The 25,278-nt window shown below is 43.0% G+C and overlaps 1 protein-coding gene across 11 annotated transcripts in view; it reads right to left on the reverse strand.

Annotated features, from left to right (window-relative positions):
- The window catches only part of LOC121567988 (neural cell adhesion molecule 1), a 108,612-nt gene extending 85,049 nt beyond the window's left edge, over positions 1-23,563 (reverse strand). For all 11 annotated transcript variants that reach the window (XM_041878432.2, XM_041878431.2, XM_041878430.2 and 8 more), the window contains exon 1: positions 23,323-23,563. In XM_041878432.2, the coding sequence (XP_041734366.2) occupies positions 23,323-23,374 (52 nt within the window). In that variant the 5' untranslated portion in view covers positions 23,375-23,563. The remainder of the gene's footprint in view (positions 1-23,322) is intronic.
- Between the last annotated feature and the right edge of the window lie 1,715 nt (positions 23,564-25,278).

Below are 25,278 nucleotides of genomic sequence, written 5' to 3' on the forward strand. Positions count from 1 at the left end.
AGGTTGAGTCAGCCCAACATGTGTGTGTGGAGCAGAAATATGAACACTTCATCAGCCCTACAAAGCATCCAAATGGACATCCAATTTTCGGGCAGAAGGAAAAAAGTTAATTTTCCATTTGTTTGTTTTATTTATTCAAAGCCGTTCTTTCTCCTCAACATTGGCATATGTTGTTAATGTGTGCAAGGTCAGACGTAGCAAAGATATGAAATGCCACAAGGTACAGCCGTAAGGTAACGTTCCGTTTATTTTAGGGGCCTTGTTATTCTCTGGCACCTAGCTTTACACAACTCTCTTAAATGCTGATCAACACACTTGGCTTGCATGAGAATTGAACATGCAGTGTGTAACAACAAGGGCTTTCTTACAGCTTCAGTGTGACAGCAGTATTTATCCTGAGCATTGCAGAGTGGTCAAGCACAGAGGCAAATGGTGGTGGTGGTGAGAGAGAAGGGCCGTACCCATTTCATTAGTCATTCATTATTCATTGGGAACACAACAGCCGTGGTTGTGCTTTAGAAATGAAAAATGGCAAAGTGGACCCTGAAGGTCTACGGTGGCGCTGTGTTATGTCATGATGACGTTTGACCAAATGCCGAAAAATGTTTTACTGAAACGTGTGAATGATTAAACTGTGAATAAATTACTGTAATTTTCTTTGTAACTATTTCCTAGCCTAATCATTTATTTCACTGTTATTATGGAGTAAAATCAGGAGTTGACCTGCTAAGACATTCAGGATTATTAGTTGCCAAGTCTCTCCAAGACACCAGGCTTAATGTTAATGCATTTTCTTATTAAGCTTTGTACTCCTTTAGGATTCAGCTGGAGTGACTAGTGTGCAAGGATAATTGCGTTTTAATGTTTAATGATGGGCAGAGTCTCTACACTGTCGCTCCTCTAGTGCCCTGTCTGTCAACACCTAGAGTGTCCTTCCCAGACCCCAGCAGCTCTAATAAACGCAAATTATTAGGGCCCAAGACTGCCCAAATACACTGTTATTTTCCCTTAGTTAATATGCGCTTTCAGCTTCACTGGATTTCAAATTGTGTACTAGTCATGCTAAACATGTTCAGGGTTCAGCATAAGCCTTATGCAAAACCCTGAAAATGTTTAGCATGACTAGTTTACAGTATACATACGGTATTCAGGAAATGTACGTTGACAAGGGATGACTTAAGGTTTCATTTTAGCTCTGAGATGATGGGTAGGATGTTGCTGTGTAACTGCCTGAGGGGAACCATCCCTATTCTTCATGTTGCCTGTGTACAGGCAGCTGGGTTGGCAGTACTATCTTCTATAGTGTTTTAATAATAAATGCACAGTATTGTGCATGGATGCATGAACACAAAGACTGTAGGCGGCTGTACCTGCACCAAAACTCCAGTATTTTTCCTTTAGCTTGTTCTCCATCTTTTTAAATAACGAGCCAACTTGTTTTCAGCACTTTTATTTCCACGACTGATCAAAACTCGTTTTCTCATGGCTCTCTCTTGTCCCTCTACAGCAGACATACAGTGAGCAATATGTTTGGAACATCGAATCGCAATAAAATCACAGTATCGAATCGCAATACATATAGAATCGTGAGAATCGCAATGCATATCGTATCGGCACCTAAGTATTGTGATTATATCATATCGTGAGGTCCTTGGCAATTCCCAGCCCTACCTAACACCACATAAAAGATGCATAAAGCTCATCATCAACCTGGAGATTAGCCCACTGGATTATTTTAGCTCAGATGAGACATGCAGTCATTACTTTGTCAGCTCAGAGAGAAACTGAGCAACTGAGCAACTGAGAAATGTTTTGTTGAAAAACTTTGAGATGTGGACTGGACTTCCCCTCTCCTAGTGGACAATCTTTCCAGCATGGATGACTCAAAGAAAAACTATTAACTGTTTTGTTGTAGGCTTAAAGAGATTTGCCAGTACTTTTATATACTTTTTAGCGAGTAGTTCTGAAAGTATCACTCACGAGACAAAAGTGGTCCCCAAAAATGTCACATACATGCAGATATGTGCACCACGCCAATGCTCTCTCCCTTCCTCTCTGCTGTGTCCACTGAGCTGTCGGGCACGCCCTGCAACCTCGTTGGATAACGCTGGGCAGGCCTCTTGCTAGCTGTCACTCAAATGCGAGGGGTAGAAGCTTATTGGCTAGAACTTGAATTGCTAGGTGGCTGGCCCACGTGGGGGTAAATGTAGGGAAAATAGCGCGGCACAGCTTCAAGAAAACAGTCGCTTTCAAACTAGGGATTTCGTGTCTAATTGAGGTAAAACAGTAATTCTGCTCATTGATTATGAATGTATGAATTACACATTGACACATCCAGCTCAAAGCGGGAGGTTTAAAAAATACTTTCTTAGTCGCCAAAGTACCGGAAAATGTCTTTAATCTTTGAGATGTCACTGGACTGTCACTGGACTCCCGACAGCCAGAGCCTTACCCTTCCAGCATGAATGGACAGTAGGCTACCCCTCATCATCACGGTCTAACCGTTGTGGTTCTCATCATTCAGCTGGCCTGCCTCTGAGGCTGTCAGTCAGACAGGGGAGGTTGTGTTGAGCTGGTCAGGTTCAGAGACTACTGTTGCCCCCAGGATTAAGACATGCAGTGGAGGGTGAATCCAGCTCCACACTGGAACATAGGGTCCTTAATCATGACACATGCTTCTGTAATTACTCCTATATAACAACCATCATCACAATAAAATTATGTAACATTGCCGGAAGGGATGCTCTCATCAAAACAAGCCGCAAAAAAAAACCTAAGGCTGTTGCGGTGACTGTATTACCGCCACACCGGCGGTCACGGTAATTAGGCTTCTCCAAGCTCTGATGCTGCTGCTGGTCATTAGTAGCCTACCAAACTTGCTAACTGCCTGGTACTCAGCACTCTATTGTCCCTCTAATCACTCTGACATCAATGCAAATGTTTTCGAAAATCTAATCAAACACTTCATGAGAGCCCATGAGCTCATGTTGTGCAACATTTCTATAGGCTATGCAATTGCCGGAGAAAACAGAGTGATGGCCGCTAATAAAAAGAGGAGGATCCCATCAGCTTTCTATAGGCTAGGCCTACTATATTTATTTCTCTACTTTCCTAATATTAAGCACATTGGTTATATTTACAACAGGAGTATAGCCTACCTGGCTGGCATGAAAATAAACCACGGGGAAAAGCGTCCTCCATTCGCTATTTAAGTGTATTTCTTTCCCCTGCCCCTGTTTCGATACAGGTGCATGATAATGGTCCATTCTAAATCAAAACAATTTCACACATCTATTATTTAGTGTATGTAAAGATTAAATCAAGAATAGTCTGATGGGTGACAATATTAGCCTACCACTTATGAATTATATATTATCACTTGTGAATGATGCCCAGCATAAGAAACAATGCCTTGTTAGAATCACACCTCATGTAGCCCAGCCCATTGGCCTATATGTTTTAATAAGGTTTATATCACAACAAAAGTGGCCAAATAACTTCTTAAAATTAAGCACATTAATCCGCTTTACAAGGGGTGTAGAGCCTAACTGGCATATATAAGCAGCGCGTAAGTTTCAAGTTTGGGGAAGATAATTTTCCCCATAAAAATTCACCATTTCATGCATAATTGCATTTGCGGTCACTTTTGATAATGGTGTTTTCCGCTAATGGAACATTCACGCTTATAGCCTACTACCATGTGCGCATTGCTGCGCTTATAACGTAAAGAAATAGCCTAATAGTTTATCAACATTTTAAGCTAAACGTTCTGATCTGTTCCGTCAGCCACATTGCATTAAAAACGTTTTTTTAATGCTAGTGGTTGTATTAATTTGGGATCTATCACATCCCACAACTGTCCCAGACTATGTTTGGAATATTTATTTCTTGCACAGAATAGAATAGGTCGACTTTTGTACTATGGGGGATAGTAGATTGACATAGGCTAGTGCCTTTGCTGTTCGTCAGGACTACTCATCTTGTTGGCTGACGAAAAGTAAATGTTGACAGATCTTCTAATATCTTCAATATGCACCTCGGAATTGGATAAGGACGCACGCAGTTGCGTCCCTGATGTGTCTGTCTTAACTTGTAGCCTGTGAGAAAGACCGATCACGTGACGGAGAGCCATGTGAGTGAGAGACGCTTCGGATTGCGCAGAACTCTGGGAGAAGGGCACAACGCAGCACTCCAGGCCGCAAAAGGCATGGATTTTTTTTAGGGTGCATTATGGCCACAAAGGGGATGCCGCCGTGAAATTCGAGGCATTATCAAGTGCTTGTCAAATTGTAAAGGAGAGACTATTGGAGTGTGTACAGCCTGCGCAAAAAACTAAGCAGAGCTCATGCCTTTCAAACAACTTTTTTTAAATCATCATTAGTCTCATCATGCAGCCTTACAATGTATTAAAAATCAAAACATATAGCCCAACGTTTGTAGAACAACTAAAGTTACATTAATAACTCTAAATTTAGCATATAGGAGTACCTATTTATTTGTTAACCGCTCAACACTGAATACCCGCATGTGCGCACTCCTTCAAATCGTTTGTAGAAAATATGTATATTTTATTCTGCTTTGTTCAATTGTATTCTTCATACTATAAAATAATATAAAATAATGCCATGGAATTATAAGCAAATCTTGTCTGCTAAATGAACTAGTGTAGCCCACAGCCATTTGGCATAGCCACATCAGGACCTAACATAAGGACATCTCAGAGTATGCTATTATTTTCTTCTGAAATAGATTATATTTTCTTCATATCATGCTTCTTTAGACCTGTCTAAAATAAATAATGGATTTATTGTGAAGGTGTAGGCTATATTACAGTGAGGGAAAAAAGTATTTGATCCCCTGCTGATTTTGTACGTTTGCCCACTGACAAATAAATGATCAGTCTATAATTTTAATGGTAGGTTTATTTGAACAGTGAGAGACAGAATAACAACAAAAAAATCCAGAAAAACGCATGTCAAAAATGTTATAAATTGATTTGCATTTTAATGAGGGAAATAAGTATTTGACCCCCTCTCAATCAGAAAGATTTCTGGCTCCCAGGTGTCTTTTATACAGGTAACGAGCTGAGATTAAGGCAGCTCAAGGCAGCTGGGACCATAGTCACCAAGAAAACAATTGGTAACACACTACGCCGTGAAGGACTGAAATCCTGCAGCGCCCGCAAGGTCCCCCTGCTCAAGAAAGCACATATACAGGCCCGTCTGAAGTTTGCCAATGAACATCTGAATGATTCAGAGGAGAACTGGGTGAAAGTGTTGTGGTCAGATGAGACCAAAATCAAGCTCTTTCGCATCAACTCAACTCGCTGTGTTTGGAGGAGGAGGAATGCTGCCTATGACCCCAAGAACACCATCCCCACCGTCAAACATGGAGGTGGAAACATTATGCTTTGGGGGTGTTTTTCTGCTAAGGGGACAGGACAACTTCACCGCATCAAAAGGGACGATGGACGGGGCCATGTACCGTCAAATATTGGGTGAGAACCTCCTTCCCTCAGCCAGGGCATTGAAAATGGGTCGTGGATGGGTATTCCAGCATGACAATGACCCAAAACACACTGCCAAGGCAACAAAGGAGTGGCTCAAGAAGAAGCACATTAAGGTCCTGGAGTGGCCTAGCCAGTCTCCAGACCTTAATCCCATAGAAAATCTGTGGAGGGAGCTGAAGGTTCGAGTTGCCAAACGTCAGCCTCGAAACCTTAATGACTTGGAGAAGATCTGCAAAGAGGAGTGGAACAAAATCCCTCCTGAGATGTGTGCAAACCTGGTGGCCAACTACAAGAAACGTCTGACCTCTGTGATTGCCAACAAGGGTTTTGCCACCAAGTACTAAGTCATGTTTTGCAGAGGGGTCAAATACTTATTTCCCTCATTAAAATGCAAATCAATTTATAACATTTTTGACATGCGTTTTTCTGGATTTTTTTGTTGTTATTCTGTCTCTCACTGTTCAAATAAACCTACCGTTAAAATTATAGACTGATCATGTCTTTGTTACTGGGCAAACATACAAAATCAGCAGGGGATCAAATACTTTTTTCCCTCACTGTAGATGGATTTATTATACTTTTTTAAATGGCTTGTAGGATATGTGTGGAAGCCAGGAGATACTAAATGTGTTTATGTTAATTCACGGTCAATTACCGTGAGACCGACAGTTATTTGCTTGACAATCACTGGCTGACGAAATTTCGTGACCGCCACAGCCCTAGGTGGATCCTAACCCAAAGCTCAAGATAACAATACTGTCCAATTTAACAACTCAAACAGGTAATAAGAAAGGGTGTGATTATTGTGATTTTGCTATTCATTGTAAATGTTTGTAGGCCTATGTATCCAAATTGTATTTATGATCGTATGCTTTCCATTAATGTTTTTTGTATGTTCTGTTTATCTGTGATATAAACCAATGATATCAGGCCACACTGGCCATGATTACAGACACCTGTGTGTGTCCTTTGACACTATATAAACTAGTGAACCGCGGTGTTTGTCACTATACCCTGATGAAGACAGCTTGTCTGTCGAAACGTTGGTTATTCGGTTCTTAAATGATTGCATCTGAGCTCCTATAGTGTGCGGCTTTCCTTTTCTTTTTCAAGTGTTCTACTCCGTTAGCCAGCACCTCGCCTAAATAGGTGTGCGTTTCTTTCGCCTCCAAATTAATGAGAATGGGTGGCCATTCTGAAAAGACAGGTTGTTTTCCCCCAATTGCCAAGTGCTATTAGAAATCCTGATCTAATGCCCAATGACCTCCCAATGCCAAGGTAACCAGTCTTTGTGAAATGGCGAATACCATCATACGTTTATGCCTAATTGTACTATCTGATGCGCTAAAACCCAATCTGTGCTCCGTCTAGACTATATTCGGCAGCCAGCTGCTGCTTTGACAAAACGTTGACCAAGTCAGTCAACTTTTGATATACAGTGGGGGAAAAAAGTATTTATTCAGCCACCAATTGTGCAAGTTCTCCCACTTAAAAAGATGAGAGAGGCCTGTACTTTTCATCATAGGTACACGCCAACTATGACAGACAAAATGAGGGAAAAAAATCCAAAAAATCACATTGTAGGATTTTTAATTAATTAATTTGCAAATTATGGTGGAAAATAAGTATTTGGTCAATAACAAAAGTTTCTCAATACTTTGTTATATACCCTTTGTTGGCAATGACACAGGTCAAACATTTTCTGTAAGTCTTCACAAGGTTTTCACACACTGTTGCTGGTATTTTGGCCCATTCCTCCATGCAGATCTCCTCTAGAGCAGTGATGTTTTGGGGCTGTCGCTGGGCAACACAGACTTTCAACTCCCTCCAAAGATTTTCTATGGGGTTGAGATCTGGAGACTGGCTAGTCCACTCCAGGACCTTGAAATGCTTCTTAGGAAGCCACTCCTTCGTTGCCCGGGCGGTGTGTTTGGGATCATTGTCATGCTGAAAGACCCAGCCACGTTTCATCTTCAATGCCCTTGCTGATGGAAGGAGGTTTTCACTCAAAATCTCACGATACATGGCCCCATTCATTCTTTCCTTTACACGGATCAGTCGTCCTGGTCCCTTTGCAGAAAAACAGCCCCAAAGCATGATGTTTCCACCCCCATGCTTCACAGTAGGTATGGTGTTCTTTGGATGCAACTCAGCATTCTTTGTCCTCCAAACACGACGAGTTGAGTTTTTACCAAAAAGTTATATTTTGGTTTCATCTGACCATATGACATTCTCCCAATCCTCTTCTGGATCATCCAAATGCACTCTAGCAAACTTCAGACGGGCCTGGACATGTACTGGCTTAAGCAGGGGGACACGTCTGGCACTGCAGGATTTGAGTCCCTGGCGGCGTAGTGTGTTACTGATGGTAGGCTTTGTTACTTTGGTCCCAGCTCTCTGCAGGTCATTCACTAGGTCCCCCCGTGTGGTTCTGGGATTTTTGCTCACCGTTCTTGTGATCATTTTGACCCCACGGGGTGAGATCTTGCGTGGAGCCCCAGATCGAGGGAGATTATCAGTGGTCTTGTATGTCTTCCATTTCCTAATAATTGCTCCCACAGTTGATTTCTTCAAACCAAGCTGCTTACCTATTGCAGATTCAGTCTTCCCAGCCTGGTGCAGGTCTACAATTGTGTTTCTGGTGTCCTTTGACAGCTCTTTGGTCTTGGCCATAGTGGAGTTTGGAGTGTGACTGTTTGAGGTTGTGGACAGGTGTCTTTTATATTGATAACAAGTTCAAACAGGTGCCATTAATACAGGTAACGAGTGGAGGACAGAGGAGCCTCTTAAAGAAGAAGTTACAGGTCTGTGAGAGCCAGAAATCTTGCTTGTTTGTAGGTGACCAAATACTTATTTTCCACCATAATTTGCAAATAAATTCATAAAAAATCCTACAATGTGATTATCTGGAGAAAAAAAATCTCAATGTGTCTGTCATAGTTGACATGTACCTATGATGAAAATTACAGGCCTCTCTCATCTTTTTAAGTGGGAGAACTTGCACAATTGGTGGCTGACTAAATACTTTTTTTCCCCACTGTATGTTCCCTTTAACCTGGAGGGCAAACAGTAAAACAAGACAACTATGTAGAATGGTTTGTTTTTCAACAGGACAATGACCCAACACACCTCCAGGCTGTGTAAGGGCTATTTTACCAAGAAGTGCTGCATCAGATGACCTGGCCACAATCCCCCGACCTCAAACCAATTGAGATGGTTTGGGATGAGTCGGACCGCAGAGTGAAGGAAAAGCAGCCAACAAGTGCTCAGCATATGTTGGAACTCCTTCAAGACTGTTGGAAAAGCATTCCAGGTGAAGCTGGTTGAGAGAATGCCAAGAGTGTGCGAAGCTGTCATCAAGGCAAAGGGATTTGTTTGATTTGTTTAACACTTTTTTGTTTACTACATGATTCCATATGTGTTATTCCATAGTTTTGATGTCTTCACTATTATTCTACAATGTAAAAAATAGTAAGAAAGAAAAACCCTTCAATGAGTAGGTGTGTCCATACTTTTGACTGGTACTGTATGTGTCTTTAAAAATAACACTTTTTTTGCAATTCTAATGGTTATAACGGTGACCGCGATCATTTGGCTGACCAATAACTGTCATCCAAAATTCCATGACCATCACAGCCCTAGTCACTGTGATTGTTGTTTTGTGTTTAGTCAGAACACTGTGTTAGTGTGCATGTGTAACATCATGTTTTTAGTCACCTAGGGCCAAGCATCTCTCATCTCTCAGAGGCCTGGATCTGTCTGCTCCACTCACAATCAAAGGGGAGGCTGAGGGTGGCTGCAACAGCAGCAGAGTCCTCTCCTCCTCGCTAGCTCCTACCCCTCTGAGATAGGCTCTGCTCTGCTGGATACCCAGAATATCATTTTACATTTACATTTTAGTAGACGCTCTTATCCAGAGCGACTTACAGTTAGTGCATACATTATATTTTTTCCCCCCTGTGGGAATCGAACCCACAACCCTGGCGTTGCAAACGCCATGCTCTACCAACTGAGCTACATCCCCTGCCAGCCATTCCCTCCCCTACCCTGGACGACGCTGGGCCAATTGTGCGCCGCCCCATGGGTCTCCCGGTCGCGGCCAGCTACGACAGAGCCTGGATTCGAACCAGGATCTCTAGTGGCACAGCTAGCACTGCGATGCAGTGCCTTAGACCACTGCGCCACTCGGGAGACAGTGCATATCAAACAGTGCATACTGGATCCTTCATCCATACATTCCTCCTAGAACCTCCATCTATATCCATACATTGCTGTAGCTCCTCCATCCAAGATAAATTCAAACATCCCATGATCCCAGCTGGATCTGGTGGTCAATTTTAGATCATCATCATCTTGCACTGTGAAATATTTCCTTGTGGATGATTTGGCCAGCCTCACCAGATCCACACCTCAGATGCACGCAAACGCAAACGCACACACACACACACACACACACACACACACACACACACACACACACAGACAGCTGCCTATACAGGTCTGAGGATGAGTAAATGTGGATGCCAACTGGGCATTAACGATAAAAGGCAGACATGATTCTTGCTTGATCCAACTACTTAGCCCACAACACATCAAATATACAGTTATTAAGGTGTATTGGTAACACAGAAATACAATAGGATTTATAAACCTTACTTAACAGCCATATCGAATAGAAGTTTCACTGTACATGCTAAGCGCTCCAAGGTGCCAACCAGCTTGTCTGGGAGGGAGCCCACCCATAAACAGCTTAAGTAACATGCTATTCAAACACCAGCTGAACTAAAGGTAGCAGTCCAGCAACTAAGTGTAGGCTAGTAAGTGTGTTGTAACGTTCTGTACATGTGCCAATTCTTCTCAGAGCAGGTTATAATGGAGGAGCCCTAGGTGAAAGCTCACTGCAGGTATGTCCATGCTGTTCACTATAAAGAAAGAGCACAGGCCATTGCGTCCTGATATCAGTGTATTTACAAACAAACACAGCTTTAGTAGATAATGCTGGTAAGTGATCAGCTATGATCTGATCTGAATGAACATTATCCTTGGAACCTTGATTCCCTGGCAACTGAGACTGGACCACTGCTCACTGGATCAAAAACCTCCACTAACATGATTGGCTGGGGTCGACACCATCATATGACAGGATCCAGCAGAAATACAAGCATAGACCTAGGCCTACATGATTGGCTGTATTGTTGTTGTTGTCATAATCACCACTCATAAGACTGTGCAGACAGTCACAGCAAGAACCAAAATGGACCATGGAGAGGCATAGCCTAAGTCTGTGTCTGCCTCTGCCAACATTCTACCTTGAGATATTACTTCTTGGAAGTCAAAGTTACCATTCATAGAGAGTAGGCTAACCAGCATCATGAAGTGCAGCACTGATATCATCACCACCATACCGCTGATATCTCTAAACACAAACCTCTAAATGGAGATATTAGTCCAATAGCATTATGAATCAGATGCTAGGTTATGTGTCGACTCTCTCTGACATGCCTTTTCCGACCTTCTCTCTCCAGCTTACATCTTCACATCCTATGTATTTTTATTCTGCTAATGAGCATCAGAGCAATTGCATTAGATCATCACACAGAAAGGTTTCCAGTCCATTCGCTCTTCGTTTGGTCTCTGAGGAATACCCAGGTTGCCCTCATCGGATTAAGAGCTACGTTCACTTCTCAATGCCCTTCTGCCATTCTGCGTTGAGAACATGTGCGGAATGAACCCTGTAACCACGCAGAATTAATGGGTTTAAAATCGACATTCATCCAATTACAGCAAATTCCGAAGTTTAAATCAGGTTGATATTAAAACCATCAACAGACATGGAAAAGAGTCAATAGGCCAGGTCTACTGTCAAGTTTAGGGAGCATTAAGATTCAGCAAAGTCAAAAGCATTTGAGGATATTCCAGCCAAAATGTATATTCAAATGGCTTATATATCTAGAGGAACAACAGCATTGCTTATTGATATGATAAGTAAAGGTCTATTGCCAATTAGCATCTCCTTCTCGCACTACTATAGGATCTCAGGGAGGTAACACAGTGTTCTGCTCCTGGGAGGAATGAAACCAAACGCAATCCCTACAACAGATGGCCAGGAGATAAGCCATAACCAAAACAGCTTTTTATCACAGCTGATAGAGAAGACATGGTATTACCAGTTAAGTTACATCCTCTATCTAAGCTACCATGATGAAGACACAGCAGCATTACCAGTCACAGCAGCCTCCATCACAGCTGGAGCTGGAGGACCGCAACTCGTCACCATATCAGGAGGTGACATCACAAAGATGAGTCACACACAGTGTGTAGGCTAGCAGTTGAGTGAGCATCACCACTAAAACCTTCAGTAACTATCTAGTATGTTCATTAAGCATTCATTACACATCTAGCTACAGTGAGGGAAAAAAGTATTTGATCCCCTGCTGATTTTGTACGTTTGTCCACTGACAAAGAAATGATCAGTCTATAATTTTAATGGTAGGTTTATTTGAACAGTGAGAGACAGAATAACAACAAAAAAATCCAGAAAGACGCATGTCAAAAATTTTATAAATTGATTTGCATTTTAATGAGAGACTGAAAAGATTTGGCATGAGTCCTCAGATCCTCAAAAAGTTATACAGCTGCACCATCGAGAGCATCCTGACTGGTTGCATCACTGCCTGGTATGGCAACTGCTCGGCCTCCGACCACAAGGCACAACAGAGGGTAGTGTGTACGGCCCAGTACACATCATGGGGCCAAGCTTCCTGCCATCCAGGACCTCTATACCAGGCGGAGTCAGAGGAAGGCCATAAAAATAGTCAGACTCCAGCCACCCTAGTCATAGACTGTTCTCTCTGCTACCGCACGGCAAGCGGTACCGGAGCGCCAAGTCTAGGTCCAAAAGGCCTCTTAACAGCTTCTACCCCCAAGCCATAAGACTCCGGAAAAGCTCATCAGGACTACCCAGACTACCCAGACCGAGGGTGATTGACCGTCATCTTGAACTTCTTCCATTTTCTAATAATTGCGCCAACAGTTGTTGCCTTCTCACCAAGCTGTTTGCCTATTGTCCTGTAGCCCATCCCAGCCTTGTGCAGGTCTACAATTTTATCCCTGATGTCCTTACACAGCTCTCTGGTCTTGGCCATTGTGGAAAGGTTGGAGTCTGTTTGATTGAGTGTGTGGACAGGTGTCTTTTATACAGGTAACGAGTTCAAACAGGTGCAGTTAATACAGGTAATGAGTGGAGAACAGGAGGGCTTCTTAAAGAAAAACTAACAGGTCTGTGAGAGCCGGAATTCTTACTGGTTGGTAGGTGATCAAATACTTATGTCATGCAATAAAATGCGAATTAATTCCGTCTCTCACAGTTGAAGTGTACCTATGATAAAAAATTACAGACCTCTACATGCTTTGTAAGTAGGAAAACCTGCAAAATTGGCAGTGTATCAAATATTTGTTCTCCCCACTGTATATCCACAGTAAAACGAGTCCTATATCGACATAACCTGAAAGGCCGCTCAGCAAGGAAGAAACCACTGCTCCAAAACCGCCATAAAAAACCCAGACTACGGTTTGCAACTGCACATGGGGACAAAGATCTTACTTTTTGGAGAAATGTCCCCTGGTCTGATGAAACAAAAATATAACTGTTTGGCCATAATGACCATCGTTATGTTTGGAGGAAAAAGGGGGATGCTTGCAAGCTGAAGAACACCATCCCAACCATGAAGCACGGGGGTGGCAGCATCATGCTGTGGGGATGCTTTGCTGCAGGAGGGACTGGTGCACTTCACAAAATAGATGGCATCATGAGGAAGGACAATTATGTGGATATATTGAAGCAACATCTCAATACATCAGTCAGGAAGTTAAAGCTTGGTCGCAAATGGGTCTTCCAAATGGACAATGACCCCAAGCATACTTCCAAAGTTGTGGCAAAATGGCTTAAGGACAACAAAGTCAAGGTATTGGAATGGCCATCACAAAGCCCTGACCTCAATCCTATAGAAAATGTGTGGGCAGAAATGAAAAAGCGTGTGCGAGCAAGGAGGCCTACAAACATGACTCAGTTACACCAGCTCTGTCAGGAGGAATGGGCAAAAATTCACCCAATTTATTGTGGGAAGCTTGTGGAAGGCTACGCGAAACGTTTGACCCAAGTTAAACAATTTAAAGGCAATGCTACCAAATACTAATTGAGTGTATGTAAACTTCTGACCCACTGGGAATGTGATGAAAGAAATAAAAGCTTAAATAAATCATTCTCTCTATTATTATTCTGACATTTCACATTCTTAAAATAAAGTGGTGATCCTAACTGACTTAAAACAGGGAATTTTTACTTGGATTAAATGTCAGGAATTGTGAAAAACTGAGTTTAAATGGATTTGGCTAAGGTGTATGTAAACTTTCGACTTCAACTGTATATACGTTTATGGAAAAAGCTCTGTAGGGTCTTTTAGGGCTAACTCAAACTGATTTTGATCATGACTTAGGGTCGGTAGGTAGCCTAGCGGTTAGAGGCGAGCCAGCAACCGGAGGGTGGCCAATTCGAATCCTGAGTCCGACGGGAAAAGTTAGGCGGGAAGTGAGCTGGCAACGGGACGGTTGCTGGTAATTTAATAATTTTTTTGTCATTTAGCAGACACTCTTATCCAGAGCGACTTACAGGAGCAATTAGGGTTAAGTGCCTTGCTCAAGGGCACATCAACAGATTTTTGACCTAGTCGGCTCGGGGATTAGAACCAGCGACCTTTCGGTTACTGGCACAACGCTCTTAACCACTAAGCTACCTGCCGCCCCTGCTGTTGTGCCCTTGAACAAGGCACGTAACCCCCCACAACAGCTCCCCGTATGCCCAGTGTGGCAGCCCCCCGCACACGCAATAAAATGTGGGTTCCTCAATGGTTCTTTGGAAGAATTATGGTTCTATGTGGAACCATACTTTCACGACTTTCTCCGAAGCTGCCTCCTCTCCTTGTTCGTGCAGGCTTCGGAGTTCGTCGTCACCGGCCTTCTAGCCACTTCCTGATCTCATCATTTCATTTGTTTTGCCTTGTTTATTACACACACCTGGTTCATATCCCCTCATCAGTACCTGTATAAGGATTACCACTATAGGATTAGTGATTTTTCCAACGGAATCCTATAGGATTCTCACAATCCTATAGGATTTTGTGTCACCTCTATCAGAATCATATTGTAATCCTATTTGACTACTTTTCTTCTATTGGAAATACAAATATTTTTCTATTGGATTCTTGTATTGGATTCCTATAGGATCCTATAGGATAAAATCCTATAGCATATAATCACATAGGAGTCCAATAGGACTGGTTCCAAAATCTGATAGGATTTTTCTATTAGATTATTTTATTGGAATCCTATAAAATGAAATCCTATAGGATTTTTTGACTAGGGTATAGAACCATTCTCCATAAAGGTTCTATAAAGAGCAAAAAAAATTGTGTTTTTTAAATGGTTCTTTATATAACCTTAGGAAAGGGTTATTTATAGCATCATACAGGTTCCATGTAGAACCTTATGAGCATGGTTCTTTATAGAACCTTCAAAAAATGGTTACATATAGCACCTAAATGGGTTCCGCTATGGTTACAAGCCAAATAACCCTTATTTGGCACTATATAGAACCAGTTTTTAGTGTCCAAAAACCTGTATATGTATACAGTGCCTAGCAAAAGTATTCATCCCCCTTGGCATTTTTCCTATTTGTTAAATTACGACCTGTAATTTCAATTGATTTTTATTTGGATTTCATATAATGGACATACACAAAATAGTCCAAATTGGTGAAGTGAAATGAAAAAAATTACGGAAAAGTGGTGCGTGCATATGTATTCACCCCCTTTGCTATGAAGCCCCTAAATAAGATTGGGTGCAACCAATTACCTTCAGAAGTCACATAATTTGTTAAATAAAGTCCACCTGTGTGCAATCTAAGTGTCACATGATCTGTCACATGATCTCAGTATATATACACCTGTTCTGAAAGGCCCCAGAGTCTGTGAAACCACTAAGCAAGGGGCACCACCAAGCAAGCTGCACCATGAATGTCATAAATGCTGTAGGTGGGTGTAGTGGTGGAATCAAGCGCAGGACACCGAAGTATAGTCCAAAAGACTTTAGTGGAATATCCAACAAGGAAAAACAGAACAAACTTGCCCGAAGGCGAAACTACGCACGTAGGCGACAAACAAAAGGCGCACTACACAGGTGCGTAAAACGCTCCAACACATTGGAGTAAAGCTCAACCGAGCGAATAAGGAAATCGACAAGCAAACATACGACAGGAACAATCACACACAAACACAGACACACCCAACGAGACTTAAATAGAACACTAATGAGGACTAACTAGACACAGGTGTACAACATCAAGACCAAACCAAACGAACATGAAACATAGATCGGTGGCAGCTTGTACTCCGGGGACGACGACCGCCGATGCCTGCCCGAACCAGGAGGAGGAGCAGCCTCGGCCGAAACCGTGACAATGAAGACCAAGGAGCTCTCCAAACATCTCAGGGACAAAGTTGTGGAGAAGTACAGATCAGGGTTGGGTTATAAAAAAATATCCCAAACTTTGAACATCCCACGGAGCACCATTAAATCCATTATTAAAAAACGGAAAGAATATGGCACCACAACAAACCTGCCAAGAGAGGGCCGCCCACCAAAACTCACGGACCAGGCAAGGAGGGCATTAATCATAGAGGCAACAAAGAGACCAAAGATAACCCTGAAGGAGCTGCAAAGCTCCACAGCGGAGATTGGAGTATCTGTCCATAGGACAACTTTAAGCCGTACACTCCACAGAGCTGGGCTTTATGGAAGAGTGGCCAGAAAAAAGCCATTGCTTAAAGAAAAAAATAAGCAAACACGTTTGGTGTTCACCAAAAGGCATGTGGGAGACTCCCCAAACATATGGAAGAAGGTACTCTGGTCAGATGAGACTAAAATTGAGCTTTTTGGCCATCAAGGAAAACGCTATGTCTGGCGCAAACCCAACACCTCTCAACACCCCGAGAACACCATCCCCAGAGTGAAGCATGGTGGTGGCAGCATCATGCTGTGGGGATGTTTTTCATCGGCAGGGACTAGGAAACTGGTCAGAATGTTTTATTTTATTTCATATTTAACCAGGTAAGCCAGTTGAATTGAAGGAATGATGGATGGCACTACAGGGAAATTCTTGAGGGAAACCTGTTTCAGTCTTCCAGAGATTTGAGACTGGGACGGAGGTTCACCTTCCAGCAGGACAATGACCCTAAGCATACTGCTAAAGCAACACTTGAGTGGTTTAAGGGGAAACATGTAAATGTCTTGGAATGGCCTAGTCAAAGCCCAGACCTCAATCCAATTGTGAATCTGTGGTATGACTTAAAGATTGCTGTACACCAGCGGAACCCATCCAACTTGAAGGAGCTGGAGCAGTTTTGCCTTGAAGAATGGGCAAAAATCCCAGTGGCTAGATGTGCCAAGCTTATAGAGACATACCCCAAGAGACTTGCAGCTGTAAATGCTGCAAAAGGTGGCTCTACAAAGTATTGACTTTGGGGGGGGGGGGGTTGAATAGTTATGCACGCTCAAGTTTTCTTTTTTTTTTGTTTTGCATCTTCAAAGTGGTAGGCATGTTGTGTAAATCAAATGATACAAACACCCAAAAAATCTATTTTAATTCCAGGTTGTAAGGCAACAAAATAGAAAAAATGCCAAGGGGGGTGAATACTTTCACAAGCCACTGTATGTATGTAGTGCATTCAGACATTATTTTTTATGTTACAGCCTTATTCTAAAATTGATTAAATTAAATGTTTTCCTCATCAATCTACACACAATACCCCATAATGACAAAGCGAAAACAGGTTTTAAGAATTTGTTGCAAATTTATTACAAATAAAAAACAGAAATACCTTATTTACATAAGTATTCAGAGCCATTGTTATGAGACTCGACATTGAGCTCAGGTGCATCCTGGTTCCATTGCTCATTACATTTACATTTACGTCATTTAGCAGATGCTCTTATCCAGAGCGACTTACAAATTGGATCATCCTTGAGATGTTTCTACAACTTCATTGGAGTCCACCTGTGGTAAATTCAATTGATTGGACATGATTTGGAAAGGCACACACCTGTCTATATAAGGTCCCACAGTTGACAGTGCATGTCAGAGCAAAAACCAAGCCATGAGGTCGAAGGAATTGTCCGTAGAGCTCCGAGACAGGATTGAGTCGAGGCACAGATCTGGGGAAGGGTACCAAAAAAGGTCTGCAGCATTGAAGGTCCCCAACCAGGCCTTTACATTAGAGTGGCCAGACAGAAGCCACTCCTCAGTAAAAGGCACATGACAGCCCACTTGGAGTTTGCCAAAATGCTGTGGGGATGTTTTTCAGCGGCAGGGACTGAGAGACTAGTCAGGATCGAGGGAAAGATGAACGGAGCAAAGTACAGAGAGATCCTTGATAAAAACCTGCTCCAGAGCGCTCAGAATCTCACACTGGGGCGAAGGTTGACCTTCCAACAGGACAATAACCCTAAGCGGCTTCGGGACAAGTCTGTGAATGTCTTTAAGTGGACCAGCCAGAGCCCGGACTTGAACCCGATCGAACAGCGCCGGAGAAGATGGCTGCAGTTTTACAGCCCTCTAACCAATTGTACTATTATGTGTATTTTTCCGCGTTATTTGTAATTTATTTTGTACATAATGTTTCTGCCATCGTCTCTTATAACCAAAAAGAGCTTCTGGATATCAGGACAGCGATTACTCACCTTGTATTGGACGAAGATTTTTTCTTCAACGAGGCGGCCGCGAAGGATATCATACAGACACCCGACAAGGCCCAAATCCCCGTCATTCGCGTGAGGAAGAGACAGAGATATCGCGGACGCAGATCGGGGTGCCTTGTAAGGATCCGACGGCGAGCGAGTAAACTGCCTCTTCCATCAATCCTATTAGCCAACGTTCAATCTTTTGAAAATAAAATGGACGATTTAAGATTACGGTTATCCTACCAACGGGACATTAAAAACTGTAATATCTTATGTTTCACGGAGTCGTGGCTGAACGACAACAATGATAACATTCAGCTAGCAGGCTATACGCTACATCGGCAGGACAGAACAGTTGACTCCGGTAAGACAAGGGGTGGCGGTCTGTGTATATTTGTAAACAACAGCTGGTGCACAAAATCAAATACTAAGGAAGTCTCGAGGTTTTGCTCGCCTGAGGTAGAGTATCTTATGATAAGCTGTAGACCACACTATTTACCAAGAGAGTTTTCATCTATATTTTTCATAGCTGTCTATTTACCACCACAAACCAATGCTGGCATTAAGATTGCACTGAATGAGTTGTACAAGGCCATTAATCAACAGGAAAACGCTCATCCAGATGCAGCGCTCCTAGTGGCCGGGGACTTTAATGCAGGGAAACTTAAATCCGTTCTACCTAATTTCTACCAGCATGTTTAATGTGCAACCAGAGGGAAAAAAACTCTAGACCACCTTTACTCCACACACAGAGACGCATACAAAGCTCTCCCTCGCCCTCCATTTGGCAAATCTGACCATAACTCTATCCTCCTGATTCCTGCTTATAAGCAAAAACTAAAGCAGGAAGCACCAGTGACTCGGTTAATAAAAAAGTGGTCAGATGACGCAGATGCTAAGCTACAGGACTGTTTTGCTAGCACAGACTGGAACATGTTCCGGGATTCTTCAGACAGCATTGAGGAGTACACCACATCAGTCACTGGCTTCATCAATAAGTGCATCGATGATGTCGTCCCCCACAGTGACCGTACGTACATACCCCAATCAGAAGCCATGGATTACAGGAAACATCCGCACTGAGCTAAAGGGTAGAGCTGCCGCTTTCAAGGAACGGGACTCTAACCCGGACGCTTATAAGAAATCCCGCTATGACCTCCGACGAACCATCAAACAGGCAAAGAGTCAATACAGGTCTAAGATTGAATCATACTACACTGGCTCTGACACTCGTCGGATGTGGCAGGGCTTGAAAACTATTACAGACTACAAAGGGAAGCACAGCCGCGAGCTGCCCAGTGACACAAGCCTACCAGACGAGCTAAACCACTTCTATGCTCGCTTCGAGGCAAGCAACACTGAAGCATGCATGAGAGCACCAGCTGTTCCGGATGACTATGTGATCACGCTCTCCGTAGCCGATGTGAGTAAGACTTTTAAGCAGGTCAACATTCACAAGGCCGCAGGGCCAGACGGATTACCAGGACGTGTACTCCGAGCATGTGCTGACCAACTGGCAAGTGTCTTCACTGACATTTTCAACATGTCCCTGACTGAGTCTGTAATACCAACATGTTTCAAGCAGACCACCATAGTCCCCGTGCCCAAGGACTCTAAGATAACCTGCCTACATGACTACCGACCCGTAGCACTGACGTCTGTAGCCATGAAGTGCTTTGAAAGACTGGTCATGGCTCACATCAACAGCATTATCCCAGAAACCCTAGACCCACTCCAATTTGCATACCGCCCCAACAGATCCACAGATGATGCAATCTCTATCGCACTCCACACTGCCCTTTCCCACCTGGACAAGAGGAACACCTACGTGAGAATGCTATTCATTGACTACAGCTCAGCATTCAACACCATAGTGCCCTCTAAGCTCATCACTAAGCTAAGGATCCTGGGACTAAACACCTCCCTCTGCAACTGGATCCTGGACTTCCTGACGGGCCGCCCCCAGGTGGTAAGGGTAGGTAACAACACATCTGCCACACTGATCCTCAACACGGGGGCCCCCTCAGGGGTGCGTGCTCAGTCCCCCTCCTGTACTCTCTGTTCACCCATGACTGCATGGCCAGGCACGACTCCAACACCATCATTAAGTTTGCCGACGACACAACAGTGGTAGGCCTGATCACCGACAACGATGAGACAGCCTATAGGGAGGAGGTCAGAGATCTGGCCGTGTGGTGCCAGGACAACAACCTCTCCCTCAACGTGACCAAGACAAAGGAGATGATTGTGGACTACAGGAAAAAAAAAGAGGACTGAGCACGCCCCCATTCTCATCGACAGGGCTGTAGTGGAACAGGTTGAGACCTTCAAGTTCCTTGGTGTCCACATCACCAACGAACTATCATGGTCCAAACACACCAAGACAGTCGTGAAGAGGGCACGACAAAGCCTATTCCCCCTCAGGAGACTAAAAAGATTTGGCATGGGTCCTCAGATCCTCAAAAAATTCTACAGCTGCACCATCGAGAGCATCCTGACTGGTTGCATCACCGCCTGGTATGGCAACTGCTTGGCCTCCGACCGCAAGGCACTACAGAGGGTAGTGCGTACGGCCCAGTACATCACTGGGGCAAAGCTTCCTGCCATCCAGGACCTCTATACCAGGCGGTGTCAGAGGAAGGCCCTCAAAATTGTCAAAGACTCCAGCCACCCTAGTCATAGACTGTTCTCTCTGCTACCGCACGGCAAGCGGTACCGGAGTGCCAAGTCTAGGTCCAAAAGACTTCTCAACAGCTTCTACCCCCAAGCCATAAGACTCCTGAACAGCTAATCATGGCTACCCGGACTATTTGCACTGCCCCCCCACCCCATCCTTTTTACGCTGCTGCTACTCTGTTAAGTATTTATGCATAGTCACTTTAACTCTACCCACATGTACATATTACCTCAACTACCTCAACTAGCCGGTGCCCCCGCACATTGACTCTGCAACGGTACCCCCCTGTATATATAGCCTCCCTACTGTCACTTTATTTTACTTCTGCTCTTTTTTTCTCAACACTTTTTTTGTTGTTGTTTTATTCTTACTTTTTTTGTTTAAAATAAATGCACTGTTGGTTAAGGGCTGTAAGTAAGCATTTCACTGTAATGTCTGCACCTGTTGTATTCGGCGCATGTGACCAATAAAATTTGATTTGATTTGATTTGATTTGATCTCTGGAGATACCTGAAAATAGCTGTGCAGCGACGCTCCCCATCCAACCTGACAGAACTTGAGAGGAACTGCAGAGAAGAATGGGAGAAAATCTCCAAATACAGGTGTGCCAAGCTTGTAGTGTCACACCCAAGAAGACTTGAGGCTGTAATCGCTGCCAAAGGTGCTTCAACAAAGCACTGAGTAAAGGGTCTGAATACTTATGTAAATGTCATATTTCCGGTTTTTAAACCTGTTTTTGCTTTGTCATTATGGGGTATTGTGTGTAGATTGATGAGGGGTGGAAACAATGTAATACATTTTAGAATAAGGCTTTAACATAACAAAATGCGGAAAAGTCAAGGGGTCTGAATACCAGAGGTGTGGACTCGAGTCATGTGACTTGGACTCGAGTCAGACTCGAGTCATGAATTTGATGACTTCAGACTCGACTCGACAAAATGTACAAAGACTTGCAACTCGACTTGGACTTTAACATCAATGACTCGTGACTTGACTTGGACTTGCGCCTTATGACTCGAGAAGACTTGCTACGAGGACTTGTAATGACTTGCAAAGGCTTGCTAAGAGGACTTGAAATGACTCGAAACTAAAATGTAGGACTTTGGACTCGACTTGAGACTTGATGGCTTTGACTTTTGACTCGACTTGGGACTTGCCTCATCTTTGACTTGACTTGACTCGGGACTCGAGGGCAAAGACTTGAGACTTACTTGTGACTTGCATAACAATGACTTTGTCCCACCTCTGCTGAATACTTTCCGAATGCACTGTATGTGTGTCTTTCAGAGGAGATGTGTTTAAAAGCAGAAGTCAAATTCCGGTTGGACCTTGTGTGCAATTGACCAATAAAGTGATCTTAATCTTAATTTGGAGGGGCTTTGCTTTGTTGAGAATGAGAAGTCTTGCTGGATTCGTTACTCAGTAACATCGAAAGAGTTATCTCTAATAAAACATTTTTCACGATCTAACTATAAAGCATGCTGTTTGGAGGTCTCCTCCTTGAAAACAATGTAGATGTTTACCGGAGTCGCGTGGGTGTCGTGCCTCTCCCCAATACTGCCGATAATTCCGGTCCAAATTCCCTTCCCTGTGATGATAGGGCTGGACCACCTAGGTGTGGACCTGGACCATAGTAAAATGGATGCTAACAAAATTGCAAGCGAGTGAAAGTAGCGCACTTGTGACAGTAGCTAAATCTCAATTTCAGAAACTCCTTCAGTGTTAGCTAAATTTCAGGTTGCTTGCAAACGTTTTGCAAGCTATCCATTCAATAGGCAAATCCATACTGTATTCTATATCAATGCAATTACTGGTGATATGACAACTAAAGATAAACCCTAATGTAATGAGAGCAACTTAAACGTATCACACGTGCATGCCAATAGTTTTAACATAATTTAAAAGCCTCGCCTTGCTGGAATAAGGGGCTTTGCTGATGGGAAAGCTGGCTAGGTAGGTAAGGTTAGCTAGCTAACACTTGTGGTGAAAATTATAGTTGTCCTCAGAAAATGATAAAACGACTAGCTACGTATCAAATATAATAATGCATTATTAACTAAGCAAATGTTTACTCGTGTACACCATGGCAGAATATGTTAACAATATGGCAGCAGCTAGCCAGCCAATTCACATGAAAAGACCATCCCATTCAAAAACGTTTTATTGGACAATCTTACATCCATCCACCTCATACTGCCGAGGGAGGGACATGTACACAGTCCTTCAATGGATGCAGATTGTCATGGACGCACAGTCCACCTTTCCCGATTCGAGTATTTTATCGAATACCTGGCCTGAATAGCAGTAATTACGAAAAACTGTAACATTAGCTTAGCTATCTTACCTGTAGAGCCCACGAGAAGCAGAGCTAAAAGGATATCCTTTGCGTGGAGCATCGCAACTCCTTGATTAGACCACGCAAATGTCTTAATGAAGAATGTGGTCCCTGTAATATGTGGTTGTTCTTGATATTTTCAAAAGTAATACATTCCCATATTGCTAGCTATTTATTTTTCGTATGGCAAATTGGTATTATGTATAGTTGACAATCGATATAGCAGCGGCAGAAGATCAGCGCCAGCACACTGTTCAAAGAATGAGTGACAAGCCACTGCCTCCATACACACGTGAATTAATCCGCCCAATCGGAATCGAAAGGATTTGCTGTAAAATAGTGCGCTATGCGCAGTAGTCCGTGGTCCTCCAATCTTTTGATTCAAAATAGGCCAAACATAAACTATAGGGCTATTCGTATACGCCTACCATTATTCAACATTTTGACAGACGTATGCAAAATATACATTTAAAATCAAACTACAGAGCTGCGAGATGATACCAACACAGGGAAGATATAGACTGACACTTTCTGAATTCATGCACTTTATTTATAGGAGATTTTTGTTCAGGTGTAGGCTACTGCTGCTGAGCAGACAAGGAGTATAGTCACACGTTCTCCAACAGCTACTGTTGATTTCGGAATGACTGTTGAATTAAGAATAAAACATATGTTATATAGCCTAAACATAATAGGTATAAGACAGCTGAAGTTCAAGCAAAGCAGATGGTAAGATAGACACATGAAAGCCTTCGTTATCTTCTCTCTATCTGTGAAGTCAAATTCGTTCTCTTTGTCATCTCTGACAGAAAACACAGTACATCTCTTATTCCACCTCAAAAGTATTATTTCTAGACAATGCACAAGTCATACGTGCAAAAGAAAGTAAACAGTCTATGTAATGTTGTCAAATCAATTTGATACACTAGTGAAAGGTTTGGTCATGCCATCATCATAAACGTTGTCATAACTATTATCACAGGAAGAACAGGTGGAGGATCTGCACATGTATCAGTTAACAGGAGTTAGCGATGGTGTTGTCAGACAGTGGAGTCATTGTCCTGGGAGTTGTCCTGCAGGGCATAGAGGGCCCCTTTCTACAGCCCTGGTATTAATCTGGGGAGGCAGAGAACTGGAGGAGTCTGCCTGTGTCTCACATACACATACACACACACATAGATGTGCACGCATAAAAAAAAACACACACGCAAGTCTTTAAAGGAAATGGGAAGCTAATATCATTGCAACAGGCCTGTAACATTGTTATTACCATCGAATTAGAGATGTTGTATCTATCTCAATGAGTTATATATTTTTATGTCATTAGAGGTTATATTATATATTTTCGTAATCATCTTTGTCACTGCAACTACAAGCCTATGATATCATCACTAGTCACATGATGTCATCACCATATGTCCGTGCTGTGCTCTAAGCAGATCCTGGTTCATCATCCCATCCTGGTTCATCACCTCAGTCTAGAGACAGCTCTTCGTTTCACCACATAGTTGTCCAGTGTTTCACTGGTCAGCCATAATGGTGCCACACATGTCATCACCTTTGCTCTGCTCTAGCATGTTTGGGGTTGTTGTATAAAGAACAGTTCAGATATTCTGTGAATACTTTACATCTTACCAGAGCCATTGTATCCATTGGTAAAATGACGTCTTAGAAGACAGAGCATGGGTTTGTCTTTATGGATGCTGTGTGAGGATCAGTGCCAGGGCCCATATTCATAAAGCGTCATAGTGCTAGTCTAGGATCAATTTGGCCTTTTAGATCATGATGAATAAGATTACATGAACAGGGGATACCTGATCCTAGATCAGCACTCCTACACTTGAATACGGGCCCAGGGCTGTAGATAGACCTCTATGGAACCAATCTGCTCTAGTCTACATTTATAATGAATGTTACTTGCACACAAGCTTGGCTCCCATGACACAGTTAATGCAGGGTTAAAAG

This window comes from Coregonus clupeaformis, chromosome 6 (assembly GCF_020615455.1).
Source record: "Coregonus clupeaformis isolate EN_2021a chromosome 6, ASM2061545v1, whole genome shotgun sequence".
Taxonomy (NCBI): Eukaryota; Metazoa; Chordata; class Actinopteri; order Salmoniformes; family Salmonidae; genus Coregonus; species Coregonus clupeaformis.